The sequence below is a fragment of the Schistocerca americana genome, chromosome 2, assembly GCF_021461395.2.
Source record: "Schistocerca americana isolate TAMUIC-IGC-003095 chromosome 2, iqSchAmer2.1, whole genome shotgun sequence".
In the NCBI taxonomy this organism is placed as follows: domain Eukaryota; kingdom Metazoa; phylum Arthropoda; class Insecta; order Orthoptera; family Acrididae; genus Schistocerca; species Schistocerca americana.
Window position 1 is genome coordinate 55,448,444 of NC_060120.1, and position 22,719 is coordinate 55,471,162.

The 22,719-nt window shown below is 43.2% G+C and overlaps 1 protein-coding gene across 1 annotated transcript in view; it reads right to left on the minus strand.

Moving 5' to 3' along the window:
- Positions 1-22,719, minus strand: part of LOC124596227 (cyclic nucleotide-gated cation channel alpha-3) — a 1,106,485-nt gene that overhangs the window by 77,172 nt on the left and 1,006,594 nt on the right. The window contains 3 exon segments of the mRNA XM_047135285.1: positions 16,295-16,302; positions 17,646-17,787; positions 21,591-21,743. Of these exon segments, the coding sequence (XP_046991241.1) occupies positions 16,295-16,302; positions 17,646-17,787; positions 21,591-21,743 (303 nt within the window).

The window sequence follows — 22,719 nt, forward strand, 5'->3', positions numbered from 1 at the left end:
AACGTACCAGCGTGACTTCAAACACTTTGTCACAGGAAATGTTCAAAATGTCCTCCGTTAGCGAGGATACATGCATCCACCCTCCGTCGCACGGAATCCCTGATGCGCTGATGCAGCCCTGAAGAATGGCGTATTGTATCACAGCCGTCCACAATACGAGCACGAAGAGTCTCTACATTTGGTACCGGGGTTGCGTAGACAAGAGCTTTCAAATGCTCCCATAAATGAAAGTCAAGAGGGTTGAGGTCAGGATAGCGTGGAGGCCATGGAATTGGTCCGCCTCTACTAATCCATCGGTCACCGAAACTTTTGTTGAGAAGCGTACGAACACTTCGACTGAAATGTGCAGGAGCTCCATCGTGCATGAACCACATGTTGTGTCGTACTTGTAAAGGCACATGTTATAGCAGCACAGGTAGAGTATCCCGTATGAAATCATGATAACGTGTTCCATTGAGCGTAGGTGGAATAACGAAACTAAAATGAGCTCTAACATGGAAATTAAGCGTTTCCGGGCACATGTCCACATAACATCTTTTCTTTATTTGTGTGTGAGGAATGTTTCCTGAAAGTTTGGCCGTACCTTTTTGTAACACCCTGTATAGTTAAAATTCTGAGACTCTCGTTCCAAGAAGAGTCAAACATCATATTGTTCCTTTCCACATTTAGAGTGTATAATGATTTTGACGATAAAATCAGAGAAATCGGACCTCATATGGAGGCCCACAGCTTTCGCGAATGGAAAAGGCTTTTTTTTTGTTTTGAGGGGTTAGGGGTGGATTGTGATAGACGAAGCATCCTCCACCACACACCCTAATGTGGCATTCAGGGAATATCTGTAAATGTATTTTTATTTGTTACAGTACAAAAAGTCCTAGATCGACTGCTTCGTAAGTGCGACTAGTCGTGATAACACGTAGCATTAGTAGATGAAATAAAGATCCCAGGAAAAATAAGACAAAATGTATTTAAAAATCGATGAAAGTTACAAACAGATGCAAAAAAGTCACTGCCTGAGGGGTCCACTTTATATTTTTCTTTATATGTCTCGGTAACAGTTGGTATAAAGCAAACCTATACCTTGGCTCTGGAAACGAGTTATTAACTGTTTGCTTCCAATCAGTCAATATAAGTTTGCAATTTATTTTAGTACAATGTACGGCCTGTTGTCAGTCACGTAAGCCAGACACATAATGATCCTTATGGCCGAGAGAGTGGAGTTTTGAGAGGCTTAAGACGTAGCGGCGTTCTGAATCTCACGTCGGCAGCTGTTAGCGAGGCAGCAAGAATCGAACTCAGAATGGGCGCTGCTGACAATAGAATGCTAATAACGGCAGATGAAATTTACCTCTTCCTCTTTTGTTGAAATTTGCATTTATATTAGGTGCTAGGCCTCCTTGTAGAACCCATTAAAAGCATGGCCAACTAAAAGTCCTCGTACAGGGGAACTTCGAAAGTAATTGCTTCGCCAATTTTAAGATATATCGGAATGGAAAATTGAGAAACATGCTATCATTGTTATCAGTGTTAAGAAAATGTCTTATTAGCTTATGACTGTGATTTTTGCAGTAGCGCAGTCAGAGGGATACATACAGTTTTCGAGATAAAGCTGCATTGTGTTTGTTTAGTCTGACGGCTGAAGTCCACACAACCGATTGAGGCAAGATAGGGGAGTAAGTTGGAAACGTCCTTCTCGTAGGAACCATCCCGTTATATGACAAAGCGATTTAGAAAAACATGGAAGTCTAAATCTGTTTGCACTCTTTTGGTTGCGCTCATGTAGGCAGATAGTATTTGTGGTCGAAGTGGGATTGAGGTATATACTAATTATTATGAAACTTGGTGCCGATCCTGGTACACACGAAATCTGCGGAAGTTCCCTTCAAATGTTCAAATGTGTGTGAAATCTTATTGGACTTAACTGCTAAGGTCATCAGTCCCTAAGCTTACACACTACTTAACCTAAATTATCCTACGGACAAACACACACACACACACATGCCCGAGGGAGGACTCGAACCTCCGCCGGGACCAGCCGCACCGTCCATGACTGCAGCGCCCGAGACCGCTCGGCTAATCCCGCGCGGAGGAAGTTCCCTTCTCTTATGGTTTCTTTAAATAACTGGAACTTTTGCATTACAGTTACTCAGGGCGTTTTTTATAGTTCCCTGAAGATGGAATCTTAAGATTCTGAAATCGATCGCAGCATGAACTGGATGTCAAAATAAATAACGCAGCTGATAAGAAACAATATTTGTTACTAACCATGTTATTTCTTTTTTATTCAGATCATACTGGCACTTTTTGCTGGATAACTGAATAGTAAAGCGTGTTTCCTCCTGGCTGCTTTGCACCGGCTAGGAATTTTTATATCTAGCCTACTTCAGCTTAATGTTATTCAAATGTATGTGTGTAGGAAGTCCATTATCAATCTCGGTCTTCTATTACTTCTTTCTCTATGTAACGAAATCCATTTTCCAAGTCTTCGCTATTCACTACCTCCATTTTCCTGTACGACATTTCCTTTAAAAATATTAGTATTCCAAAATTTTCCTTTCAGTGACTGACCTGGATGGACAGTAAAGTTGACATTATTTTTGATTTTTCGTAGACCAGTTGCAACAGTAAATCAAAGGAGTGTAACAAAACTATTTAATACAGTAAATACTGTATTCAATAGTTTTGTAAATACTGTATACTGTATTCTATAGTTTTGTTACACTCCTTTTATTTACTGCCGAAACTGGAATGCCATCTGTGCGCTGTAACACGTTTTCCAGGTTCTTTGCTTATTTTTAGTGGCTGTATATATTTACCCTATGTATTTTCTTTTGCAATAACCATTTAACTAGTAGTCCAAACACTTTGCACGTTTGTTTTTAAATATCAGGCCTTCTTACATTTGGTTATAAATGTTATGTTCCTTCTAACTCTTCCAACATATTTTCTAACTTCTTTTGAAGTCATCTCATACTGCAACTATCGTACTAGGTCTGCTTTCCCATCAGCCTTGTTAATGATTCGGTGCCCGCCTACTGAAGACAGATCATCAACAATCAAAGTTATAAAATTAGAAAGAACTTACAAAAAGGAAAATCTGACATATACGAGGGTTGGAACATAAATAGTGGTAATTATTTATTCACAACCGATACAAAAGAGTTACATGTTTGCACCTGTTATTGTCCTTTAGAGTAGTCACCAGCGTTGTTTAGAATCCGTTGCGAGCGATGTGAAAGGCTTAGCATATCGTTAGCAGAGACTGTTCTGTAGATGGTGCGAATGGAGCGGTCTACTGCCTGTTGAATCTCTGGAACAGTTGTGAAGCGAATGCCACGAAGTGGTTCCTTCATCTTCGGAATCAAATCAGAGTCACAAGGACTTAAGTACTCGGAGAATGGTGGATGGTACAGTACTTCCCAGACCCATCGACCGAACAGAGCAGCCACAGCTTGAGTTGTATGCTCCCGCGCATTGTCGTGCAAAATGATGGATGGGTTGTGCAGAAAGTGTCCCAGCTGCTTTCGCAAAGCTGATTACAGGCGATGCTCCAAAAACGAACAGTAATACTGTGCATTGACGGTCTGCCGTGGAGGAGCGTAATGCTTTAGGATAACACCATCACAATCGTACACGAGAATCACCATAACTTTAGACCGCTCCATTCGTACCATCAACAAAACAGGCTCTGCGAACGGTATACTGCACCTTCCACGTCGCTGGCAACGGGTTCTACGCAACGCTGGTGAGTACTCTGAAGGACAGTAACACGTGCCAACACGTAATTCTTTTGTATCGATTGTGATTAAATAGTTGCCACTATCTAAGTTCCAACTCTCGTACATTAAAAGATTCTAAGTATTCAGATTTAATCAAATACCTGGATTACTGCATCAAATGTTTCATTTCAGAATGTTTGACCTTGGTGGAACGTTAACTGGACTTTAATTGCTGTGTTCAAATGGTTCAAATGGCTCTGAGCACTATCGGAATTAACATCTGAGGTCATCAGTCCCCTAGAACTTAGAACTACTTAAACCTAACTAACCTAAGGACACCACACAAATCCATGCCCGAGGCAGGATTCGAACCTGCGACCGTAGCGGTCGCGCGGTTCCAGAGTGAAGCACCTAGAACCACTCGGCCACTCCGGCCGGCAATCACAGAGGGTGGGCTTATTGGTAGTTGGGAGCTCCAATGTTAGGCGCGTAATGGGGCCCCTTAGGGATATGGCGGCTAAGGAAGGGAAGAAATCCAGCGTGCACTCCATGTGCATTCCGGGTTGAGTCATTCCTGATGTGGAAAGGGTCCTTCCGGATGCCATGAAGAGCACAGGGCGCAGCCAGCTGTAGGTGGTGGCACATGTCGGCACTAATGACGTGTGTCGCTTTGGATCTGAGGAAATTCTCTCTGGATTCCAGCGGCTATCTGATTTGGTGATGGCTACCGGTCTTGTTTACGAGATGAAGGCAGAGCTCACCATCTGCAGCATCGTTGACAGAACCGACTGCGGACCTTTGGTGCAGAGCCGGGTGGAGGGTCTGAATCAGAGGCTCAGATGGTTTGGCGACCGTGTTGGCTGCAGATTCCTTGACTTGCGCCATAGGGTGGTGGGGTTTCGGGTTCCGCTGAATAGGTCAGGAGTTCACTACACTCAGCTGGCTGCTACACGGGTAGCGGAGTCTGTGTGGCGTGGACTGGGCGGTTTTTTAGGTTAGAAGGCCTCGGGAAAGTACGGGGTGGGCTGCAATCTCAAAGGGTGCATGGCAAATACAGGACGTGCTTGGATCAAGGAACAGTCGGAATTGTAGTTGTAAATTGTTGTAGTTGTGCTGGGAAAGTCCCTGAGCTTCAAGCGCTAATAGAAAGCACAGAAGCTGAAATCGTTATAGGTACAGAAAGCTGGCTAAAGCCTGAAATAAGTTCTGCAGAAATTTATACGAAGTCTCAGACGGTGTTCAAGAAAGATAGATTAGGCTGAATTGGTGGTGGAGTGTTTGTGTCTGTCAGTAGTTGTTTATCTTGTAGTGAAGTCGAAGTAGATACTCCGTGCGAATTGGTATGGGTGGAGGTTATATTTAACAGCCGAACTAAATTAATAATTGGCTCCTTCTACCGACCCCCAGACTCCGATGATATAGTTGCTGAACAGTTCAGAGAAAATTTGAGTCTCGTAACAAATAAATACCCCACTCATACGGTTATAGTTGGTGGAGACTTCAACCTTCCCTCGATATGTTGGCAAAAATACTTGTTCAAAACCGGTGGTAGGCAGAAAACATCTTCCGAGATTGTCCTAAATGCTTCCTCCGAAAATTATTTCGAGCAGTTAGTCCACGAACCCACGCGAATTGTAAATGGTTGCGAAAACACACTTGAACTCTTAGCCACAAACAATCCAGAGCTGATAGAGAGCATCATGACTGATACAGGGATTAGTGATTACAAGGTCGTTGTAGCTAGGCTCAATACCGTTTCTTCCAAATCCACCAGAAACAAACGCAAAATAATTTTATTTAAAAAAGCGGATAAAGTGTCACTAGAAGACTTCCTAAGAGACACTCTCCATTCCTTTCGAACTGACTATGCAAATGTAGACGAGATGTGGCTCAAATTCAAAGATATAGTAGCAACAGCAATTGAGAGATTCATACCTCATAAATTGGTAAGAGATGGAACTGATCCCCCGTGGTACACAAAACAGGTCCGAACGCTGTTGCAGAGGCAACGGAAAAAGCATGCGAAGTTCAGAAGAACGCGAAATCCCGAAGATTGGCTAAAATTTACAGACGAGCGAAATTTGGCACGGACTTCAATGCGAGATGCCTTTAATAGGTTCCACAACGAAGCATTGTCTCGAAATTTGGTAGAAAATCCGAAGAAATTCTGGTCGTATGTAAAGTACACAAGCGGCAAGACGCAGTCAATACCTTGGCTGCGCAGTGCCGATGATACTGTTACCGACGACTGTGCCGCTAAAGCGGAGTTATTGAACGCAGTTTTCCGAAATTCATTCACCAGGCAAGACGAATGGAATATTCCAGAATTTGAAACACGAACAGCTGCTAGCATGAGTTTCTTAGAAGTAGATACCTTAGGGGTTGCGAAGCAACTCAAATCGCTTGATACGGGCAAGTCTTCAGGTCCAGATTGTATACCGATTAGGTTCCTTTCACATTACGCTGAGACAATAGCTCCCTACTTAGCAATCATATACAACCGCTCGCTCACCGATAGATCTGTACCTACAGATTGGAAAATTGCGAAGGTCGCACCAGTGTTTAAGAATGGTAGTAGGAGTAATCCATCGAACTACAGACCTATATCTTTGACGTCGGTTTGCAGTAGAGCTTTGGAGCACATACTGTATTCAAACATTGTGAATCACCTCGAAGGTAACGATCTATTGACACGTAATCAGCATGGTTTCAGAAAACATCGTTCTTGTGCAACGCAGCTAGCTCTTTATTCGCACGAAGTAATGGCCGCTATCGACAGGGGATCTCAAGTTGATTCCGTATTTCTAGATTTCCGGAAAGCTTTTGACACCGACCCTCACAAGCGACTTCTAATCAAGCTACGGGCCAATGGGGTATCGTCTCAGTTGTGCGACTGGATTCGTGATTTCCTGTCAGGAAGGTCGCAGTTCGTAGTAATAGACAGCAAATCATCGAGTAAATCTGAAGTGGTATCAGGTGTTCCCCAGGGAAGCGTCCTGGGACCTCTGCTGTTCCTGATCTATATAAATGACCTGGGTGACAATCTGAGCAGTTCTCTTAGGTTGTTCGCAGATGATGCTGTAATTTACCGTCTAGTAAGGTCATCCGAAGACCAGTATCAGTTGCAAAGCGATTTAGAGAACATTGCTGTATGATGTGGCAGGTGGCAGTTGACGCTAAATAACGAAAAGTGTGAGGTGTTCCACATGTGTTCCAAAAGAAATCCGTTGGAATTCGATTACTCGATAAATAGAATTCTCAAGGCTGTCAATTCAACTATGTACCTGGATGTTAAAATTACGAACAACTTCAGTGGGAAAGACCACATACATAATATTGTGGGGAAGGCGAGCTAAAGGTTGCGTTTCATTGGCAGGACACTTAGAAGATGCAACAAGCCCACTAAAGAGACAGCTTACACTACACTCGTTCGTCCTCTGTTAGAATATTGCTGCGCGGTGTGGGATCCTTACCAGGTGGGATTGACGGAGGACATCGAAAGGGTGCAAAAAAGGGCAGCTCGTTTTGTATTATCACGTAGTAGGGGAAAGAGTGTGGCAGATATGATACGCGAATTGGGATGGAAGTCATTAAAGCGGCGAGATCTATTTATGAAATGTCAGTCACCAACTTTCTCTTCCGAATGCGAAAATATTTTGTTGAGCCCAACCTGCATAGGTAGGAATGATCATCAAAATAAAATAAGAGAAATCAGAGCTCGAACAGAAAGGTTTAGGTGTTCGTTTTTCCCGCGCGCTGTTCGGGAATGGAATGGTAGAGAGATAGTATGATTGTGGTTCGATGAACCCTCTGCCAAGCACGTAAATGTGAATTGCAGAGTAGTCATGTAGATGTAAATGTAGATGCTGCGTGTGTGCCGTGGGATGCAGTTGGTGGCGCTCGTCGTCTCTGGCCGGTGAAAAAGAAGAGCGATCGACAATGGCGTGGGCAGCTGGGCAGCCAGACTTCAGTCAACGGAGGCTCAAAATGGTGGTCCATCGGTCTGTAAACGTGCCAGACAGTGGCGCCTCGCCTCGGGGTGGTCTGCATAAGACCACTGCGTGGTGCATTAACGAGAGCTGTTTGATTTACGTGTGTCGATGCTGTGTATGTCAAGCGGGCTTGAAGTCACTTTCGGTGGTGGAATCAGGCAACGCCATCAATAACCCAAGCTTCCAGTTGCTCAATTCCTCTTTCCCATATAATGACAGAAATTCAGATGACAAATGACCGAAGTTGAACTGACGAAGGACGAGTAGTCCAGGGTTCATGCTGATGACTCGAAACTACGTATACCAGCGACCACGTGTGAAAATAAGGTGTCTCCTTGCGTAAGAGCATGCAGCCCTTTTGAGTTGTCCTGTCCATTCTCTTCTGTACCCTCTAAGAAGCAATGTTCGTCAGTTTCATGCTAGTGGAAAAAAGCAGTAAATTTTTCTGTCAGTGGTCTAGGTTATTATTCTCATTACTAAATTCGTACTTCCAGTATATGGGTGACTACGTCATGCCCACACAGTTTGTAGGAATCCACTTGTGCATCTAGAGACCTACTCTAAGCGATTACCAGCAACACCCTAACAGCAGCTATTTTGTCGTACACAATACCGTCTTAGACTACATAATATTGCAGAGAATGTAAAGGAGCAAGCTGGACTATAACTGTTTACCAGACGATTCTAGGCCCCCCATGGCTTCTAGTAATACTGCGAAGACAGCTGGTAATTAAAGTACAAGATGTAAGAGTAGGAGGAGCAGAGTGTGGCTCCTAACATTATATAGTTACTTCAAAAATTGCTTTTCCCATTGAGACAGAAGAAAAAGGAGGAGGATGTTGGAGGTACATCTATGGAGTATCCATAATACAGGGTACATCTGCTACAAGAAGAAAGTGTGTAAGTTAATATCATCAAGGATTTAATTTAAGATTGGAGCAATATTGGACCACCAGTTAACTTTGCGGTTTCCTGAAAAAGTCAGTTAAGGAAACAGCGGAATAGGTTTTACGAAGGGAAAGAGAGAGCTGAGAAATAACTGAATGGGTAACCACAGAGTTGTTGGTGGTGGACGAGGAAAACCAGTAACTTTATCAGACATGATTAATCTCTGGGAGGGAAGACGATTGGAATATACACAAGATATAAAAAAAAGTATAGAAATCAATCAGAAAGTGTAAGTAGTGGCATGGGAAAGAGTGTATGGGGAAACAGAGCATTCGCTGGAATGCAGATCAGATGGTTCAAATGGCTCTGAGCACTATGGGACTTAACTTCTGAGGTCATCACTCCCCTAGAACTTAGAACTACTTAAACCTAACTAACCTAAGGACATCACACACATCCATGCCGTAGGCAGGATTCGAACCTGCGACCGTAGCGGTCGCGCGGTTCCAGACTGTAGCGCCTAGAACCGCTCGGCCACCCCGGCCGTCGGAATGCAGATCGTTGGAGGCATGGAGTATGATAAGGAAGATGAAAATGGCTAGCAATCCCGCACCCACATTGTCTATTGGAGAATGGAAAAACCACTTTGAAGAACGTCTGATAGAAAAAAGAACAGACATGATGTAGAAGTCTGCCACAAAAGCAGTACACAAGGTAATACAGAAATTTTGCTAGAGGAAGAAGTAAAGGAGATACTGAAAAAGGCAAGAAGTGGGAGGCAAGTGGATTGGGAGGAGCTGTGATAAAATTGTAGAAATATGGACCCGTTCAAATGGAGAGACTTATGTCTAAATTATTCAATCAGATTGTGGGGGTAGGGGATTACGAAGAGAGAGCTGCGTATCATATATATCTTCTATCCATAAAAAATTAAACAAGAAGCACCAAAGAAATTAAAGGGCGTTAAGCATTATGAAATCTGTCGGAAGACTCTTTAGGGCTATACTGGAAAACAATTTGGAGAACGAAATTAAGGGAGAAACGCAAGAGAACGTGGCAGGTTTTATGGCTAGAGGTTCTTGTATTGATCACATTTTTAGCCTCAAGCAAATATGGGAGAAGACATATTCTAAGGGTCAGGAAGTACTCTAATATTTGTGGAGTTACATAAAGCTTATGATTCCTGCCAACTAACGCCCTGGGAAAGCGGTGGAGCATATAGGTGTAGAAGCACAGCAAATATTCCTGATTCGAAGAATATACCAGAAGTCATACACTGTAGTTGAAGTAGAGAGAAAGTTGAGTGAACCATTCCAAACATCCAAGGAACTTAGTCGTGTTGCAGTATGTCGACGAGTCTGTTAAGAATATACACCACCGGAAAAAAATGTACAACTGGAAAGACATCGATTTTGATCCGATGGCGGCATCTGTCACCTGGAGGATAGTAGATATACTGATAATGGATTCAACGTCGTCCACCAACAAATAGCGTAGTGGCACTGTTACCAGGTGTGTCCGCCCTTTAATAGGGAATGCTCAAACCTAGAAGGCTCAGTGTGGTGCATCCGTGTGAAGCGAGCAGTCAACCATGCCACAGAGAGGAATTTGTGCTTCTTACAGTCACCCGAGCGAGTCTGAAAGAGGTCAGATTGCAGCCTTCCGCGTGGCAGGATGGTCCTTTGGGAGACTTGCCACACAAGTTGGATGTACAGAGTCATTTGTACAACGCTGCTGGTAACAGTGGTGACGTGAACATTATCACATCTGTAGACGATGTTCTTGACGTCCTCGCAGCACAGATGCTCGCCAGGATCGTCGTGTGGTAACGGCAGCAGCGGCAGATCGTACAGCTACTACAGTACACATTAGAGGGCTTGTGAGCTCAGACGTGTCAACACGAACTGTTGCGAACCGGTTGCTGGCAGTGGAAATACGGGCACGCACACCTCTGGCCCATCTTCCACTCACGCCACAGCATCGACGTGTACGGCTCCGCTGGTGCCGTCAGAGTATCGCCGTGGTCTTCAGCGACGAAAGCAGATTTTGCCTGCACACAAGTCATGATCACTTACGCGTACTACGGTTACCTTCTGAGCTCTGTCTCATAAAGTGCATTCGTCCAAGACACAGTGGTTCCACCACAGGCCCTATGGGTCAGGGTACGACAAACTAAAACTTTCGTTCACCTTTGGTGTTTCCGTACGGGGCGCTAACCAGTGTAGAATGTTGTCAGACCCATTCTTTCTCATTTGTTGCAGCGGGTTGTTGTTGATGTGGTCTTCAGTCCTGAGAGTGGTTTGATGCAGCTCTCCATGCTACTCTATCCTGTGCAAGCTTCTTCATATCCCAGTACCAAATGGTTCAAATGGCTCTGAGCACTATGGGACTCAACTGCTGAGGTCATTAGTCCCCTAGAACTTAGAACTAGTTAAACCTAACTAACCTAAGGACATCACAAACATCCATGCCAGAGGCAGGATTCGAACCTGCGACCGTAGCGGTCTTGCGGTTCCAGACTGCAGCGACTTTAACCGCACGGCCACTTCGGCCGGCTATCCCAGTACCTACTGCAACCTACGTCCTTCTGAATCCTCTTAGTGTATTCATCTCTTGGTCTCCCTCTACAATTTTTACGGTCCACGTTGCCCTCCAATACTGAATTGGTGATCCCTTGATGCCTCAGAACATGTCCTACCAACCGATCCCTTCATCTTGTCAAGTTGTGCTACAAACTCCTCTTCTCCCCAATTCTTTTTAATACCTCCTCACCGAGCGAGGTGGCGCAGTGGTTAGACACTGGACTCGCATTCGGGAGGACGACGGTTCAATCCCGCGTCCGGCCATCCTGATTTAGGTTTTCCGTGATTTCCCTAAATCGCTCCAGGCAAATGCCGGGATGGTTCCTTTCAAAGGGCACGGCCGACTTCCTTCCCCGTCCTTCCCTAATCCGATGAGACCGATGATCTCGCTGTCAGGTCTCCTTCCCCAAAACAACCAACCAACCAACCAATACCTCCTCATTAGTTATGTGATCTACCCATCTAATCTTCAGCATTCTTCTGTAGCACAACTATTCGAAAGCCTCAATTCTCTTCTTGTCTAAACTATTTATCGTTCACGTTTCACTTCCATACATGGCTACACTCCATACAAATACTTTCAGAAGAGACTTCCTGACACTTAAATCTATACTCCATGTTGACAAATTTCTCTTCTTCAGAAACGCTTTCCTTGCCATTGCCAGTCTACATTTTATATCCTCTCTACTTCGGCCATCATGAGTTATTTTGCTCCGCAAACAGCAAAACTCATTTACTGCTTTAAGCGTCTCATTTCCTAATCTAATTCCCTCAGCATCACCCGACTTAATTCGACTACATTCCATTATTCTCGTTTTGCTTTTGTTGATGTTCATTTTATACCCTCCTTTCAAGACACTATCCATTCCGTTCAACAGTTCTTCCAAGTCCTTTGCTGTCTCTGACAGAATCACAATGTCATCGGCGAACCTCCAAGTTTTTATTTCTTCTCTATGGATTTTAATACTTACTCCTAATTTTTCTTTTGTTTCCTTTACTGCTTGCTCAATATACAGATGAATAACATCGGGGAGAGGCTACTGCCCTGACTCACTCCCTTCCCAACCACTGGTTCCCTTTCATGCCCCTCGACTCTTATAATTGACATCTGTTTTCTATACAAATTGTAAATAGCCTTTCGCTCCCTGTATTTTACCCCAGCCACCTTCAGAATATGAAAGAGAGTGTTCTAGTCAACATTTTCAAAAGCTTTCTCTAAGTCTACAAATGCTAGGAACGTAGGTTTGCCTTTCCTTAATTTACAGGTCAGTATTGCCTCACGTGTTCCAATATTGCTGCGGAATCCAAACTGATCTTCCCCGAGGCCGGTTTCTACCAGTTTTTCCATTCCTCTGTAAAGAATTCGTGTTAGTATTTTGCAGCTGTAACTTATTAAACTGACAGTTTACTGATAAGCGAGGATGGCCGAGAATAATACGGAGAACGGAAATAATGAGAATGATGAGGAAGAGAGGTCTTGGAGACGAGGACTGCAGTTATCGTCAATCATAGTTGCAGCGGGAATGTGATGTATTGCGTTATTGGGATAGTGATCGCCCACACACTGTCTGGGAATGTGATGTATTGCGCCAGTGGGATAGTGCTTGCCCACACACTGTCTGTGAAACTCAACGTGCTCTGGAAGATGTGCAGCTACTTCTTTGGACAGCACGACCACCGAACTTGTCTCTAGTCCAGTACGTGTGGGAAACGATGGGACTAGAAATGAATCGTGCGATGCGTCAAGCAAAAACCATTACAGAATTACATGAATAGGCAGGCGTGGAATACGTATCCCAGGCCATTGTTCGCCATCTGTAAGATCAACTGGATGCCAAAGTCAGCGTCTGCATTGCTGCCTGTGGAGACTATACCACGTACTGATACGGGTGTTTCAACTTGGGTCGATACCTGGTACCTCAGAACCGTTTGTGTTATTGATCTGTAAATGTAATCATTTCATGTACTCAGTATTCATTGTTACATCAATAAATCTTGAGTGAACTGGAAACCTCTAAAAGAGTGTACTAATATTTTTGCGATAGTGTATATCCAGTATATATTGAAGCTGTGGAATCAATCGTGCGGAGATAAGGGAATTACCTTCCAGTATGGTACTAACTATCTACTTGTTATTGTTTGTCGATTTACAAGTACTGAAAAGTAGGTGATGTCAAGTTTATCGCAAAGAAGTTAATGGAATCATTTGAAAAAAAAATGGTTCAAATGGCTCTGAGCACTATGGGACTTAACATCTATGGTCATCAGTCCCCTAGAACTTAGAACTACTTAAACCTAACTAACCTAAGGACATCACACAACACCCTGACCCCGCCGGGAATCGAACCCGGGAACCCGGGCGTGGGAAGCGAGAACGCTACCGCACGACCACGAGATGCGGGCGAATCATTTGAACGAGGTAGGCTTATGATAAATGTATTGAGTAGTGGCAGTAGATGGAAGGGATAAGACACGAAGAAGAGGATTCTGCAAAGAGCAATTGAAACTATAGTAACATATAGGGCAGAAGTATGGACCCTTGGGGAGCGTTAAAGAAGTAGATTACAGGCGACAGAAGTGGATGAAAAAAGGAGGGCAGCCGGGATATCCAGAGCACAGAGGAGAAGAAACGAGGAAATTAGGGAGATAATCGATACGAAACAACCAGTCGTGCAAAGAATTGAGAACAAGAGACATTCAATGGCATGGCCATGTACGGCGAAGGGAGCACGGACAACAGCCAAAACCATCCAGGAATGGCCGCCACGGTAGGGAGGAAGCGAGGATGGCCGAGAATAACATTGGGAGCGGAATTAATGAGAATGATGAGGAAGAGAGGTCTGCGAGAGGAAGACTGCAGTTATCGTCAATCATTCTGGCGAGTGGGAATACAGTCAAACTGCTGGAGCATGGAGAAGCCTTTAAAAGTAAAAGTAAGTATTTTATTTGGTTCGGTACGCCGGAGCTCTGATGTTAGGCTTACGCTTGGCCAGCTTTTTTTAACTTGATTGAGTATGATTCGTAATTTCCATTCCACCGACTGAGAACTGAATTCGGTGATGACCACATACTTGTAAAATGCAGGTTCCGTAAGTTACAGTTTCCTCTCCTAAATAATGAAACCGATTCTGATAATTTTTCTGTGCATTTCCGGAATATTGGTAAGCCAAATAAAAGTTTGCCGTTGACGTCACATTTTGCGCACTCAAATATTTTTTATATATTTAGTTGGTCAAATGTATCCTTCCAATTTAAACCATATTAACGTACTTTACTCTTCGATTTAATGAACGCTGCATTACGTACTTGTACTTATATTTACGGGAATTCTTGAGAGATCCGCTAATTTTATACCGTACATCATACTGTCAGTCTACCCGAATACGTATCAGCAGTGGCTTAAAACATTAATAACTATTACTATCGATCACGTGTAATGTAAATAGACGAATATCATAATATTCCCACTATCCTTTAAATTTTAACCACACAACGAAAAATTACGGATAACATTCTCAGATACACCCGCGGGTATTAGAAGGGGCGTCGGCGTTTTGTATTAATGCAGATATCCGCGAATATCTGCATCTATGCAGACTTTTCCATACAAGCGTTTTGGTAAAATAAATCTTTTTGATCTACATTTCACTTTGTAGATAATGGTTGTTTAAACATATAGTGACTAATCATTCTGCAAATACTTCTGCTTTTTTATTAACACTGCTCTCGTACTTCCTTGCATAGAGTTGACCAAGTGGGACGAATTGTAGAACTTTTAACTATCGGAATAGTCGTGCTAGGTAAGTGACGACAGAGCAACTTGCCTGTGCAGATTTTACTAAACGTACGTAGTCGAGTGGCAATGGTCCAGTTTCTATAGTCACCTTCAAGAACGCATTCGCATTGCGTAAATGCTGCCCAGTGTAGAGCAACAGTGCCTGGAGGATATTACATACCTGTGAAATTAGTGCATCATATCGTTAGTGGTCTGGGGTTCGTACGCCAGTTGTGACGCCCTGGTTAACACAAAGACTGCTTCAATACTTAATTTTATTTGAAAAACGGATAATCGAGACTGTATCCAACTGACCTCGAAGCCTGCTGATACAGACAAAGCGTTTGTTAAATAAACACTCGAGCGCACAATTCACTAGCCGGTCTGTTCATTTTTCCTTGTGCTTTATGTCTTCTAGAATCTCGTTCCATTCAAAAGCAATCCCCGCTAGAGTCCATTGTTTCTTTAATAGGACGTGCCGTTGTGTTCTGGGTCAGAATAGCCTGCTACTCGTCGTAACTTCTACTTTCTATTTTATTACCCTACAGGAAAAGTAATATGACTCGGTGAGTCACCCTTTCTTATCTTTTCCGGCAAAAGATACGGTAATCGATGACTGTTTGGTTCTCGAACCTAATCTGTTCGCCTCTTCCCACTTAAATTTTGGGTGAAGTACCTAAAGGCTTATTTGAAGAAGTGAGTCAACGACTGCCGCTGCTGTTTGAACATCTTTTAATCTCTCACCGTCAGAGAAAGATAGTGGTTGCATCGTAGACATTAAAACAAAGATACAGATGTTGACAGCGTGATCTCGCACTATGAAAGACATGAGCTACATCTATTGAGAAATACATGCACTTTGCGCATCTTGAAATAGAATGATAACAAAATAAAGCACAAGATGATAAAGTAGGTACTATTATAATTGCTTCCGAGTGAGACCCCTCCAAAATAAATGACAGGAGGCTTTATGGCTAGCACTAGGTAGCCAATTTTTACGCAGTGTTACCACAATGCAACCGAGTGATGTTTCTTCTCCGCTATTATAACACACTGGCTTTTGAAACAGTAATACAACAAATGAGAGACCTACGCACTCTTAATTTTTTGCACCTTAATTCTGACAAAAAAGCCACTGTCAGTAGCGCTATTTATTAAAAGCAATTTCCGGTTCGAACCAATAAGTTCATCCTCAGACGGATTTTGACGAATACAGCTAGATTTAGCTTACACTGCACGTGCTTTTTTTATTGTTTTTCATTGTACAGCGTATGCTAGATGAGATTTCAAAAGTGAACAGCCATAATCAGGAAAACTCCGTCGATTCAAAACTATTACCGAGACTACTTTTTTAGATTAAATGGTATTATTAACAGTGATTGTTTGCTATTTTTCCTGTGTTTTAGCACGACCACAATCTCACCACGTCAGTTTTAGACATTATAGGATTAATTTTGTTCTGATATGATAAAGCTATAGCTTCATATTTTTCGTCATCGACAAGACAATAAATCAGCCTCTGTGGCCGAGCGGTTCTAGGCGCTTCAGTCCGGAACCACACGGCTGCTACGGTCGCAGGTTCGAATCCTGCCTCGGGCATGGATGTGTGTGTGATGACCTTTGGTTAGTTAGGTTTAAGTAGTTCTAAGTCTAGGGGACTGATGACCTCAGATGTTAAGTCCCACAGTGCTTAGAGCCAATTGAACCAAGACAATACACATCAGAGTAGTGCACTTTTTTTCAACCGTAGAGTACTAAAACTTCGTAAAAACTGCGATTGCAGTTGCTACCAATCTAGTATTGCCGGTATATAGTACAACAGGACATTTTGTACTTATTTTGTATGTGAAATACCGTAGGAGGCCTTATAATCTTATAATTGTAGTTAATTAGTGGATAAACTAGTCGCGAGTGATGAGGATAATGGGCAAGGGGTACTACATTAGTAGTGTGTGGATGAGTTGGGAATTTGGGTTTGAAGGGGGGCGTGCTAGGGTCGTCTGTGGAGTTGGAATAACCTCTATGTCCAGATGGCTTAGTGGTCAAAGCATCTGTCTAGAAAACAGGAGGTCGCAAAATGGTTCAAATGGCTCTAAGCACTATGGGAGTTAACATCTGAGGTCATCAGTCTCCTATACTGAGAACTAAGTAAACCTAAGTTACGTAAGGACATCACACACATCCATGCCTGAGGCAGGATTCGAACCTGCGACCGTAGCAGCAGCGCGGTTCCGGACTGAAGCGCCTAGAATAGCTCGGCCACAGCGGCCGGCCCAGGAGATCCCAGTTTTAATCCCGGTCCTGTACAAATTTTCAACTTTCCTCATTGACTTATACCAGTGCCCACTCGCAGCAAATGTCTGTTCTAATGAATTAAATATGGAATAGTAAAATATACGACGGTCTAGTAACAAAGTAACATTTTCCCTCCCTGGTGTTCTAGAGTTAATCCGTCATAGAGAAACGCAGATAATGTATGAATGACCATTCTTACCATAATCTTGTGAACGAAACTGTGATACGAATGCCACTGCAAGAATTTAGTAATTCACATTGGAAAAAAGTAGTATCAAGTGTTTGACAGGCTTACATCCTATTTTAGCGAGAAGACTATGGGTGACTCAAACACTGGACATTTTGCATGACAACAGACACCTGGCATCCAAGACGGGCCGGAGCTGCGGCTGACGTACCTGCTGTGCCCATGTTGAGGATGCTGATCTCGCCGAAGTAGGAGCCCGCCTTGAGCGTGGCCAGCACCGTCTTGCCGTTGTCCGCCACCACCTGCAGCCGGCCCCTGTTCACGATGTACATCTCCTTACCGACCTCCCCTGTAAGGCACAAAGAACGTCCATGTACCAAGCTCGTCACAAGTAGAAATCGTACGTCTCAAACGAACTTCGGAGTCGTTCAGGTATATTTTTCATGTATGGTAGATACAGCCTAAGAGAAAAAAAGACGCACTGCGAAGGAATTATACGAATGGCACGGAAACGGGTAGATGTGATGTACATATAATCACAAACAAATGATTACAATGTCAGAAATATTGGATGATTTATTCAAGAGAAAGAGCTTCAAAAACTGGTCAAGTCAATGACGCGTTGGTCCGCTCTGACCCTCACGCAATCAGTTATTCAGTTATCCGGCTTGGCACTGATTGTTGGATGCCCTCCTGAGGGATACGGTGCCAAATTCCGTCCAACTAGTGCGTTACATCGCCAAAATCCCGAGCTGGCTGAACGGTCCTACTCATAATGCTCCAATCATTCTCAGTTGGGGTGAGATCCGGCGATCTTGCTAACCAAGGTAGAGTTTGGAAAGCACGAAGACAAGCAGTAGAAACTCTCTCCGTGTGCAGGCGGACATTATGTACCTGAAATGTAAGCCCGGGATGGCTAGCCAGAAAGGACGCAAAAGGAAGCGTAGACGTGCCGCTGTTCTGTGAGGGGGCCGTGGATGACAATCTAAGGTGTCCTGCTGATAAATGAAATGGCACCCCAGACCGTCACTCCTGGTTGTCGCCCGTATGGCGGATGACAGTCAGGTTGGTCCAACAAAAACATTCACATTTATTTACGTACTGCACGAATATGTTTTAAAAATGGGGGTTCCTATTTAAAAAAAACGCAGTTGATATCCGTTTGATCTATGGCAGCGCCATCTGGTTTCCTCCTTCAAGCTAGACGAGTTTCGTTCTTTGTAGTTTTTTCGTTTGACACTTATTTCGTGAGATATTTGGCCCGGTCACGATCAGTGGACCACCCTGTATACAACTTAGGGTGACTTCGATGCAGGCGTATAAGCACCGACATGTAGGCAAGGTATTGATGTGGTATTCGTGTCTTCCGACGTCAGTGCAGTAAATGAGGAAATGAGAGCTGTTGCGACTTTATTACCAGATGCTTCCGAACAAGACCAACGTGCTGTTATCCTTTCCTTGGCTGCCGAAGGACAAACATTAGTAGACGTCCACAGCAGAATAAAGAGGTGTATGGACCAGCATGTCTGTCGAGAACCGCCGTCGTGGAGTGATGCGCCAAGTGCAGCGCTGGTCGGTGTTCGGCACAAGGCGGCGGTCGATCTGCGAGGCCAGCCTCGTGCAGTGGGCGGCGGTCGAACGCCCGCCCACAGTCCTCATCTCTTCCTACGCGATTGTCAAACCTTCGGTCCCATAAAAAGGCCCTGAATGGTCGTCAATTCTTGTCGGACGAGGATGTGCAGTAGCTGCTCACTTCACGCTGGAGGACCATGAATGGGAAAAAACTGCACGGTTAAAACCGATACCGGTATTTTAGTTTCGGTATTTGATTGGTTTCAGTTACAACAGGTATTTTTATTTTTTTACCGGTAACTGGGTATAAAAGCTATTCATCAATTTACCACGGTAATAGTGCTATAATTTTTGGTTTTTAAATAAGACTTTTTTTTAGAAAAAACAGTTTGGTAGGAAGTTGTGTGGCTTCTGAAATGCTGTTTAGTCTTTGAATGATAATATTCTGATGAAAGGAGTCAACTTACAGATAAACACATTACAGAACGAGTATTTATGAACAGATCATACAATGAATATTGACCAAGTCATTACTGAAATTATGGCTATTGTCATATAATTGTTCGTGATATATGTTATATTTTGAAAATTCTTCATTTAAATAGCATATTTAGTCTTTTGTCAGAAGAAAATGAATTGTATTCAAATTCCCATGAAAAAGTAACGGGTTCGAAATAATTAAAGAAAAAGAAGGCTATAAAATCTACACTGATGCTTATTGTTTGGCTGTCATTACCATGAAACAATAAAAGTTAAAGTTATGGCAATAGTAATACAATTCATTCATAGTTTACAATAAAAATACAAAATAGCTGATTTTCTGACAGAGTCAACATTGTACGTCTCTACATATGTTTTTGAATACAGTCCGCCTTTAGCAAAACACAATTTTGTTTTTATAACCCAAACATGTTTCGCTGCAGTTGCAGCATATTCAGTGGGCTTTTATTTTATGTGTGTTAAAGGATGTTCTTTTACTGTTTGTATATATGTAACTACTAGTTTTTAAATCGTAATGACAGATATTTGAAAAAACACACAAAATTATGAATTCATACCTTTTTACCACATGGTGTGGTTTTTATGATGTATTGTGTTTCTTCAGTGACTGTTTTGTTTCACAGTTTGTCATCTGCAACCACTTACACCTTAAAGTTGATAAACTGTTTCAGCCAAAATTACGATTTGAAAATTGTTATTTCTATGCCTGAAATTAATTAATTCTCTGTGTGTATGTGTGTGTGTGTGCGTGTGTGTGTGTGTGTGTGTGTGTGTGTCTGTTTATATTATGTTTCACTTACGTTTTTTTTCCTCATCTTCATCACTGTTCAAATGATTCAAGTGGCTCTGAGCACTATGGGATTTAACATCTGTGGTCATCAGTCCCCTAGAACTTAGAACTGCTTAAACCTAACTAACCTAAGGACGTCACATACATCCATGCCCGAGGCAGGATTCGAAACTGCGACCGTAGCAGTCGCGCGGTTCCGGACTGAAGCGCCTAGAACCGCTCGTCCACCGCGGCCGGCTCATCACTGTAAAACACTATATATTAAGCTGTCACTGTCACAACAAATTTGTGTTTTGATAAAGGCGGGCCCTATCCAAAAACATATGTATTGTTAAAGAAAACACGGAAATAAGAGCTTCAATCCCAAGTTCATTATTGTACATCTCTGTCTGCATGTAGTCCTTCGAAAAGGAAAGCATAACACGAAAAAGAGAGCTCTCCAGCCTCAGTTTTGACTCTCACGCACTGAACATCGGTAATGCCAAAACACTGGTATAATCATTGATTACAACGTGATTTTTGAGCAGGAATTTAAAAAATTAGAAACAGTAAGAGAACACTGGTGAATAATTTGTAGTATTCAACCTATCACCACTTTTCGAGAAAATCAACGAACGGTGGATAGGCTAAATTTTTATTTGATATTTTGATTGGATCGTATGATGCAGTAGTCTGAGGGAGTCTTCAAATTTTTCAGATCTTTTCGATGTCCATGTTTCATGCTGGAAATAACAGGAAGAAAAAACCGAAAATCGGTTATTTCAGAAGTCGGTTATTTTGCACGGTTTTAACAATCAGGTTAAACTGGAGCTGGAAAAACCGGTATAACCGAAAACCGATTTCTTCAGCGATAACCCCCGTCCCTCAGTAGTACACGGTGTCTTACCAGGATGACTACCTCAAAGCTCACGGCGATTTCGCCTGATTGGCATACAGATTCTGAACTGTATGGTCTTCGAACTGAAATTTTTCACCGCCCCTTATAGAAAACGCTTTGATCAGCAATTAGCAACGAAGGAAGATGCTACCAGAATATGTCGTAGGACATTTAGGAATATATAACTAGGAACCGGAAGGAGGAGATGAGCATAATTACCTTGTGGTAGATAAAAATGAGATTATGTAAAACGTAGTGTAGGGGAAGTTGGATGAGGCAGAAATACTGAGATGAAAGGTATTGTAAAGAAGATGTACAGAAGTGGAGGCGGGGATGAATCCACCGGAAGACGAGTAACTAGAAGGCGCGCTGAGTCGCCGTGACGTGCAAACAGGGGGCAGGACGGACTGACCTTTGCGGCAGATGTAGTCGCCGGGCGAGAAGAGCACGGGGCGCAGTCGCAGCACCAGCTCGCACAGGAAGCCCGCCTCCGTGTTCTGGAAGATCTCGACGCGCTTCAGCGTGTCCAGGTGCACGTTGATGGCGATCTCCGCCTTCAGCTTGTCTGCAACATTTTTCATTTATTCGTTTGCTGTTTTATTTTAGTACGTTATCTACATCAACAAAACAAACAGTACTTTGACTATAAAGTTGTATACAGGGTGAGTCACCTAACATTACCGCTGGATGTATTCCGTAAACCACATCAAATACTGACTAATCTATTCCACAGACCGAACGTGAGGAGATGGGCTAGTGTAACTGGTTAATACAAACCATAAAAAAATGCATGGAAGTATGTTTCTTAACACAAACCTACGTTTTTTTAAATGGAACCCCGTTAGTTTTGTTAGCACATCTGAACATATAAACAAATACGTAATCATTGTCGTTTGTTGCATTGTAAAATGTTAATTACATCCGGAGATATTGTAACCTAAAGTTTACGCTTGAGTACCACTCCTCCGCTGTTCGATCGTGTGTATCGGAGAGCACCGAATTACGTAAGGATCCAAAGGGAACGGTGATGGACCTTAGGTACAGAAGAGACTGGAACAGCACATTACGTTCACATGCTAACACCTTTTTATTGGTCTTTTTCACTGACGCACATGTACATTACCATGAGGGGTGAGGTACACGTACACACGTGGTTTCCGTTTTCAATTACGGAGTGGAATAGAGTGTGTCCCGACATGTCAGGCCAATAGATGTTCAATGTGGTGGCCATCATTTGCTGCACACAATTGCAATCTCTGGCGTAATGAATGTCATACACGCCGCAGTACATCTGGTGTAATGTCGCGGCAGGCTGCCACAATACGTTGTTTCATATCCTCTGGGGTTGTCGGCACATCACGGTGTAATGTCGCGGCAGGCTGCCACAATACGTTGTTTCATATCCTCTGGGGTTGTAGGCACATCACGGTACACATTCTCCTTTAACGTACCCCACAGAAAGAAGTCCAGAGGTGTAAGATCAGGAGAACGGGCTGGCCAATTTATGCGTCCTCCACGTCCTATGAAACGCCCGTCGAACA